The 9,396-nt window shown below is 36.3% G+C and overlaps 1 protein-coding gene across 1 annotated transcript in view; it reads right to left on the bottom strand.

Moving 5' to 3' along the window:
* Positions 1 to 9,396, bottom strand: part of cul4a (cullin 4A) — a 42,905-nt gene continuing 33,509 nt past the window's right edge. The window contains exons 13-20 of the mRNA XM_052551782.1: positions 9,261 to 9,371; positions 8,607 to 8,692; positions 3,791 to 3,898; positions 3,499 to 3,612; positions 2,796 to 2,901; positions 2,259 to 2,431; positions 1,992 to 2,144; positions 1 to 601 (exon numbers count right to left, since the gene is read on the bottom strand). Coding sequence (XP_052407742.1) covers positions 506 to 601; positions 1,992 to 2,144; positions 2,259 to 2,431; positions 2,796 to 2,901; positions 3,499 to 3,612; positions 3,791 to 3,898; positions 8,607 to 8,692; positions 9,261 to 9,371 — 947 coding nt within the window. The 3' untranslated portion in view covers positions 1 to 505. The remainder of the gene's footprint in view (positions 602 to 1,991; positions 2,145 to 2,258; positions 2,432 to 2,795; positions 2,902 to 3,498; positions 3,613 to 3,790; positions 3,899 to 8,606; positions 8,693 to 9,260; positions 9,372 to 9,396) is intronic.

Raw genomic sequence — 9,396 nt, 5'->3', positions numbered from 1 at the left:
ATATCTTAAATATGATTTATTCTTTCATATCTTTGCCCAATTACAAAGAATAGAATCTTCTGTTCTACAAAACTGTATATCTGACAGAATACAGGTGATGAGTGACAGATCTCTCTCTTACACACACACACACTCTTACACTTGTGTGTGTGTTATTTCCATTGCCTGAGTGGGTAACCGCCAAAAGTGTCAATGTCACTCATAACATGTCTCACATCAACACGATTCTGGCATCAGGGAGGAAGAAACACACACGCACACACACTTGTGATGCTATAGCAGACAAGCTTGTCATACGCGCTAAACTCAAAAACAATGAACACAGAGTCAAAGAAAAGTGCATCTTAAGTGAAAATCATTCACAATCATGCTAAAATCATCCTCAATCCCAGAGTGCAAAGCGGTTGTAGGGTCACAAGGGGTTTACGCCATCACATGTCCCGTCCGGCTCAAAAGCCCTTGTGAGGAGGGTGAAAGGTCAAGAATCACGGCCTCAGAGCCGCTCCTATGCCACATAGTGGTACTGGTTTGGGTTTTCTTTGTCGCGCTCCATATAATCACGGTCGATCAGTGACTCGATGCGCTTCTTCAGATCAGCCGGCTGCACAGAGAGAGATCCAATCATCAACACATGGGATGATGGGAAATATGACCACACATCTGACCAATGATGTAAAATCTATTTAGTAGAGCACTTATATCTACTAGCTGAGAAAATGTTTAATAGACTACAAAAAATGAAATGGTAAGACTTTACTTTTTTTTTTACTATTGTGCTTTTTTTAAAAAAAAATTTTTAAGATTCCTAAAATTGTTTTGGGAGTCTTCTACAATTGGTTTACACTACCTGAATAGAGTGATTTTTTTGTTACAGTATTTATTAATCTTTGTTAATGTTAATGAAAATACAGTTGTTCACTGTATATGTAAGTTCACATTGCATTAACTAATGTTTACATATACAAATTTCGAATTTAATAATGTATTTGTAAATGTTGAAATTAACTAAGATCATTAAATGCTGCAGAATTATTGTTCATGCTTAGTTCATGTTAACTAATACATTTAACTAATTAACCTTATTATAAAATGTTACCATTCAGTTTTAAATAAAAATAATAATATATACATGATTTATATACCGTAATGGATTATAAGATACAACTAACAAAGTGGTAAGATTGTAAATCAATATATTTTATTGCCTTAATTATTTATAAAGAGAAATGTTGTGTAATAAGTGGTATGACTGCACCATAAAAGTCCATTTAGTTTGAATTTGACACTTACTCGCAAATGCTTTCTCCACGGAAGCTCTGCTTTCAAATAACTTAACTCAAATCAATATTTCATGTCTAATTATTTTCTTAGGTGGCAAGTAGCTGTGTAATAAGCGGGATAATGCACATCCAGCCAGTTGTTATCGCAGAATATCCCCCAACAGGGTCTTATCACCCTTGCATATGCAGCCCTAATGCACATTATTTATATATACATATATTTACAGATTCATGTGTTACAATTGAAATTAGCTGCTTGTCATGTGTTTGTTAGGTAAGTATTATAATGTATTATAAATGTGCTTTGAAAATGCATTATAAGGTGCGTAAGAAGACAATTCATGCATTCAAATCCTTTAATTATGTATTCATCATAATATATCAAGTCAAGTGAAACACTCCTGTGATTTATCAAGAGTTTAATAATTTCTGAGTTTCCAGGCCTGCAGGGCCGATATTTATAGAACATTATTCATGATATGAATAATGACGCTACTGTTTTCAGTAGAGCTGCATTAATGCTGAAACTGAATAATTTTTTATAATTTATAAATTTTATAGCATTAACACTATTATTTGCCTGTTTATTTCTGTGAAGCTGTGTTGAATGAATCTGTCTGTATTGTATAAAGCGCTATAGAAATACAAGTGACTGTTTGATTAGTGTAGATGTTGATGAGTAAACAGATGAATGTGCGTCACATGTGTCACCTTGACGGGGAACTTGAGCTGGTTGTAAAGTTCAGAAACCAGCAGGTTGTGGCTCAGAGTCTTCCTCATCTTCATGATCCTCACCACCGCTGCATCGATCTGATACTGACGATCCTGAAACACGCGCTCGGTTGTGCTCACCTGCTCCTCCACCTGATAATCACATGACCATCACATGACCATCAGCTCATCTGCATATTCATCAGCCATTACCAGCATAATTACAAAAGAATAAGCTGGACAGATGCAACACAGTCACACACTCACCGTCTCCTTCATCTGGATCTGGTTGATTTTAATGCGGAAGAGTTTGTGTGTGAAGTCGCTGTTGAAGTGGAAGCGGTCGGCATCCTCCACGTCTTTCCCACGTGGAATTTTATTGAGCACTCGTGCTTTCCCACAGGCCAGAGACTGAAGTGTGCGCTTGAGCTCACCATCCTCTGACAGACACACACACACACACACACGTTACTGACTATTAATGCACACATCACACAAACGGTACTGACGGCTGACACACACAAACAAGTGTTACTGAACACTAAGACAATACACATACAACACAAGAGTTACTGATCGCTAATGCACACCACACAAATGTTACTGACCGCTGACACACACACAAGCGCTACTGACCACTAAAACACACATAACAGGAGTGTTAACAATCAATGAAACACACACACACACACACACACACACACACACGTGTTATTGGCTGCTGAATCACGCTTACAGACACAAAAACAAGTGTTACTGACCGCTGACACACACATACATACATATCAGAGCAGGGGAACGTACCGATGCCTGTGGCCGTACGGATATCCTCCACTGAACACTCGTCAGACTCATTAAACATTAGCAGGACGAGAGTCTGAAACAAAGACACCTGCAGCTCCTTCTTACCCTGGAGAGACACACAGTCAGTATCACTCAATGCTCGTTCAAGGCTGCTTTTCTTTAAATCACAAATACAGTAAATATTATGAAATATAATTCAAATTGAATATAGTTGTTATCCATGTAAAATGTAATCTTTATCTGTGATCAAAGCTGATTTTTCAGCATCATTATTCCTGTCTTCAGTGTCATATGATCCTTCAGAAATCATTCTAATATTTTGATTTGCTGCTCAAAACTGATATACTATTAAATAATTGAAATATTCAGCTATTCAAAATGTTAATTATTTGGGGTAAGAAAAAAACTTTTATTTATCAGTGATGCAATAAACTGATCAAAAGTTACAGTAAAGGCATTTATAATTTTATAAAAGCTTTGTAATTTTAATAAATGGGGTTATTTTGAACTTTCTATTCATTACGGACTAGTTTTTTTTTTATCAATTATGACTTTTCATCTAATAATTTAGCCTTTTTTTCATAAGTTCTTCGGTGAATGCAGAACTTCTGCTGTGTCTCGTCTGTCAGTGTTCAGGCGTCACTATATTGGCTCTATATGATGGTTTTATTGTACTGAGTGTGTGTGTATGGGCTGCATTCACCTCTTTAAACTCAGTTCTCAGGACTGCATGGCCCAGTGTGGGCTGCCACTGTAGTTTACGCCCGCTGTGCTTCCCCAGATAGAATAGCTTAAACACTTCCTGAAGTTTCACCATCTGAAACACACACACACACTCATCAGACAGGGTGTTGTGTGTCCGCTGCATTAGCCACAAACACACATAAACTCTCACACACATACACACACACACATCTATCAGACAGGGTGTTGTGTGTCCACCGCATTATCCACAATCACAAACACATCCACCCCACCCACACACACACACACACCTCTGCAGGCAGATGGACATTCATCGGTGTGTATGAGGGCCAGTAGCCCATTGTCAGGATGTTGACGGTCAGCTCGATGTTGCTGGGATCACTCTGGTTCTGCATGTACTGCACACACAAACACACAAACTGCATTAGGACTCTCAAATGACACACAAATAAAACACACTTAACACCTCATGAGAACACATCAAACCACGTGTGAGGAGCTCAAACTGAACCTGACAGTTGCAACACCTCACAGGAAGTTCTGATATGCTTAGTTAAAATGTTACTACTATTTATCTACTGCTGTATCTATCTATCTATCTATCTATCTATCTATCTAAGGAATGCTGACTTATATTAAATAACTTTTTTCACATCAACTGAAATGAAAAATGTATATATAAAAAAAAGAAAAAAAAAAAAGAAAAAAAAAAAAAAAAATATATATATAAATATATATATATATATATATATATATATATATATATAATAAAAATTTTTGTAAACTTTGCACATTTATTAGAAATAAAAAGGTAAAAAAGTCTGGAACATTGAAATTTAGCTTAGGAGCATTCCATTATTGCGTGTAGATGTTACATTCATTAAGATGTCTTTCAGTGCAAAAATCAAGCCCTGAGGTTCAAGAACTGCATGTAGAGCTCAAAAACAGGATTGTGTTAAGAGTTAAGAAAAAAATCTGCTTCATTGAAGGTTCACAAAAGCATGTAGCCTTCATTATTCTTAATGGAATAAGATTTAAATAACAGGGACTCTTCCTAGAGCTGGCTTCCTGGCCAAATAGAGCAATCGATGGAGAAGGGCCTTTTGTTACACTGGTGACCAAGAAGCTGATGGCCACTCTATCTGCGCTTCATGATCATATATGGAGATGAGAGAAAGTTACACAAGGATAAACATCACTGAAAAAAAAAAAAACACCTAGGGACCTTGTTCTTAAGAACAAGATTCTCTTTTCTGACGAACTTCAGTTCCTAGCAATATGTATTGAGGAAACCAGGCACATGCTGTGTTTTTCAGCAGCAGGGACTGAGGGACTCAGAGTAAAAAGAAAGCTCAACAAAGAAAAATAAAAACATAGCCTAAATGAAAACCTAGTCCAGAGCATTCAGAACTTCAGACTAGGCAGAAGGTTCACCTTCAAATAGGACAATGACCCTAAGCACACAGCTAGAGGAAATGCAAAGTGACTTTTGTACAACTCCATGAATGACTGTGATTGTTCACACCTCTCTTTACCCTCCCTGTTGGGCTAATGCCGGCCAGTGCTCCTTGTGCAGTCTTCGGTCACTTTTGAACAAATAGCTTTACATTTTGAATATTTAAAAATCGTGACTTGGTGACTTTTATGGCACTTGGTATGTGAAAACACCAAATAATTGAGGGCATGATGTGAAAAGCTCCCCCTATGAACTGGTGTGCCTGTAACAGGAACTATGTAAAATAAAATCAATAAATCAACTACAATTTTGTAAAAAAGTGGACAGCAAGGAAGGGGTAACACTCTAAAATATCAAGAGTGCAAAACAGACACATCCACTCACACACACTCAATCACAGACACACACACACAACTATAAACACTCAAATTAATCGTTGTCTCTATAACCATATAGCCAAAATAAGTCAGAAAACTGAAAAGAGGTTAATATCAGATCAGGCACAGAAGGATTTAGCTCTGATAAGGCATTCTTGTTCATTTTTGTTAATTTTTTATAGATTTTAATGTTTTGTATAACAAAATGATTTCTGTATTCAGGTTTGACTGTAGTAATAATATATGACGTTTCAAATCAACTTTTAAAACATAAAAAAATATATAAACCTTGACAAAAAGTAGTCTTTGAGAATGCCTTAATATACATTTCAATCCATAACCTAATAAAAGTAAACAATTATGAAAAAAACAACAACTAGGGAATAAATATATAAGTATAAATTCCTATACAGGCATCTAGTGGTTACACCATGAAATTACATATTTTTCTTTCTTTGCTCTCACCAGAAGATGCTAATCTGCCTCAAAAAATATATATTTTAAAGGCCTAGTCCAGTGGTTCCCAACCTTTTTCAACTCGCGGCCCACACAACCAAACACATATGTTTGCGCGGCCCACTTCAAAAAAATTAACTGACCCCGCTATTGTTGGGTTAATAACTTAGTACTCAGAAGCTAGATTTTAAACTATATTTATTGAATAAACTAGGGCTGTGCGATATGGACAAAAAAAAAAAAAAAACTATCGCGATTTTTTTGATCAATTTTGCAATTGTGCTTTTACAGTCATAAATGCATTCAGGATTAATTTGAAACATATTTCCAAAAGAAAACCAATCAGAGCTTTATCAAAAAGTTGTAACATCTCTAGAACAGACATAAGTCAAAATTATCACTATAGTGAAGATGTAAAAAAATGTATAGACTTGTGGCAAAAAAAAAAAAAAAAAAAAAAAATCCTGTATACAGGGACTTTTTTTTCTTTTTTGCCATGCATTGTTCATAGAGCTCATTAATTGTAGCGGTGCCTCAGGTGTTTGCAGAGTGTATACAGTATGTGTATGCGGTCAGCAGTGAGAGCGCATAAATATAACGCGAATGCGAATCTCTCTGTTCGCAGCAGATTTCCTTTGCTCTGTCACAAAACCGGTCGTGCTTGCTCAGATACACGCTGCTTTGCGAGGAGAGAGTGTGCACACTTAAAACGTGTCTCCTCTCACTTAAACTGCATCCTGTTCACTAACAAATTCACTCTATGCTCATGTGTTAGACAGGAATTATTTTCGCACGTTTTTATTTCTAGCCTTTTACCGCAGTGAGAACGCTCTGATCCGTCAACATTGGCTCAGAAAAAAGGCGCATCACAGACAGTGTGTGAACCTGGAGTTAGGCATATGCGCACGCTCAAATCGTGATTTTAGGACGTTTTCTTTTAATCGCACAGCCCTAGAATGGACTGGAAATGAACAGAAAATAATTGGCGGCCCACCTGCAATACCCGCGGACCACAGGTTGAAAACCACTGGCCTAGTCTATAAAAGAAAAAAGAAAAAATATTATTGAACAAAAATACATTAGATTGATTTTACTGCAGAAAAGAAAAGTTACATTTCAGGTGTCCGGTCACTTTTGAGCACTAAGACCATGAGTTTGACTCCCAAATGAGGAGCACACAAGGGTTAACCGGGCCAGACGGGGCTAATAGCCTCAGACCTGTAGCACCGAGGCCAAAATGCACTGCATTTCCACCGTCGGGCCAGAAGCTCTTGTGCGCTTCACAAAAACCTGCCTTTTACACACCTCTCAGGAACAACGACATGCAGCCCCATCATCTAACCAACAAAGAGAAGTTATCAGAAAACTAATAAGAAAGAAGTCACATGAACTAGCACAGTCACAAAACTAACATGAGAAAAGCGTTTAAATATTTAATATAATAAATATTTAAATCCAAAAGCATCAATGTTTTACTATAATACATTAATCATAATGAATTAATTTATCTGGGTTGAAAATTAGTCACACAGAAATAAAGTGTTACGAACATAGCCTGCATATTCAGTCAAGTCTGTTTCTGTTTATTTGTTGTCACAAGAACAATCATTTCAATATTTCAGACGAGACTTATGACAGATAAAATCTGGTACTAAATAAATACATGATTGTGATAGTGAATAAGAAGCTGATGTCTGATATCTTCAAGTGGTCGCATTTACCATGTTTACTATGGTAACGTTAATGGCTATAGCGCGCATAGTCTTTTGCATCGCTTATAAATATTTCTCCCTTGTATGGTGATTTTAATCCACATTGGATCAAGTTATTTCAAACACTTGCTGCTGACTGAAAGTAAGTTTTGAGATCGACTTATTTAAAAAAGTCAGCGGTGCTGACGCTCTCCAGACACGGAGAAACTCCGCCTTTATTCATAACCACTCCTCTAGCCCCATCTGGCCTGCTTTGATCCAATGTTTTTGTTGGATAAATTGTATTAAATTTTTCACTAAATACAATTTAAATTCATGTCTTGCACTATTTAATGCCCTTTGAATGGAACATATAAACTCCCTTTTGGACTGGAATCATGGCAGAATATCCTGTGAAGTCCATTTCACAGGGACACTTACAGTCAAATAGAACCACGTATAAAGTGATCAGAGATACATGCAAAATGCGCAGAGCAGGGGGTCGCGAGAACTGGAATTGAGAACCACTGAAATAGGTAACACTCTAGAACAGGGAACACATATTCACTATTAAATAAGTCTTTTTTCTGAACAAACTCCTAATTTACTGCTTATTAATAGTTAGAAAGGTAGTTCTTAACTTTAGCTATGGGTAGGATTAAGGGAACTAAAATATGGACATGCAGAATAAAGCATGTTCTTTATAAATGATAATAAACAGCTAATATGCTAGTAATATGCATGATAATAAGCAACTAGTTAATAATAAAAAAAAATATATATATATATATATATATATATATATATATATATATATATATATATATATATATATATAATGAAACTTTGTAAAGGAATGTAAAACAAAGTTAAAATAAAATGCTAATAAAAATGAAGCGTGTAGGTGCATCCCAATTCACATATGTACTATTCTTTGATTTTTTGTAGTATAAATAGTGTGAGTAGAGTGTTCACACTGAAAAATCAAAGAAGAAAAACTGCTCTTTAAATGTCATAGTTGAGTACATAGCCTAGCACATAAGTACATAGCGTATAAGTGCACAGTGCATAGTATGTCATTCAGGACGCACCTTGTGTGTTAAGGAGTATGTAAGCGCAAACACACCTGTTTGAACTGGATCATGATGTCTTTGGAGAGTTCCATGTCTTTGAACATGCCCTCTAGTTTACTGGTGAACGCTGCTCCACACTCTACAACACACACACACACACACACACGTTACTTCACAGACAAAATATCGCTAATACCACTTACACTGAAAAAATACTTTTTAAACACTTTGAAAACTTGATATTTTGCACATTCTGGAATAACATTTTATAACTAAACTGGAACGTTAGCAAAAAGTTATTTATTTATCAGTTTTAGCAGTTACATTTAAAAAGTTCATAAAATTTAACTTGTTTATATTTTATTACACCTTTATTTAAGTTACTGATTTTTTTTTAGGTTTAGTTAGTTTAACTGTTTAGTACTGTAGTCTGATGGGTGAACATTCAGAAAACTGTACAATTCAACAAAAATGACAAACTGCATTTTTCAGTAGTTCACCAGTTTCACTAGTCACAATGAAACTAACTAGGGTTTTTACTGGATGTGTCTGATTACACTGAAATCTAGGCAAAACAGCAACTCAACCACAGCTGCGTGGTCACTTCCTGTTCACACGACCATGTGACTTCACTGCCAAGAAACTGATCAGTGGAGTTTCCACAGCAACCGTCTGACGATCAATGAGAAGTCAGATTGAGCACAAACCATGTTTGAGTTTAGACAGCATTGACTTCTCAGCATCAACCGAGGCGCTCTTGCCCACCAGCAGACGCTTGGCCAGATCCTTCTTATAAAAAGCCTCAAAAACGTCTTTTCCTGCAGCAAACACACACGGCACAGT

The sequence above is a fragment of the Carassius gibelio genome, chromosome A1, assembly GCF_023724105.1.
Source record: "Carassius gibelio isolate Cgi1373 ecotype wild population from Czech Republic chromosome A1, carGib1.2-hapl.c, whole genome shotgun sequence".
Taxonomy (NCBI): domain Eukaryota; kingdom Metazoa; phylum Chordata; class Actinopteri; order Cypriniformes; family Cyprinidae; genus Carassius; species Carassius gibelio.
Note: the sequence above shows the minus strand (reverse complement) of the source record. Positions and strands in the feature narration are given on the sequence as shown.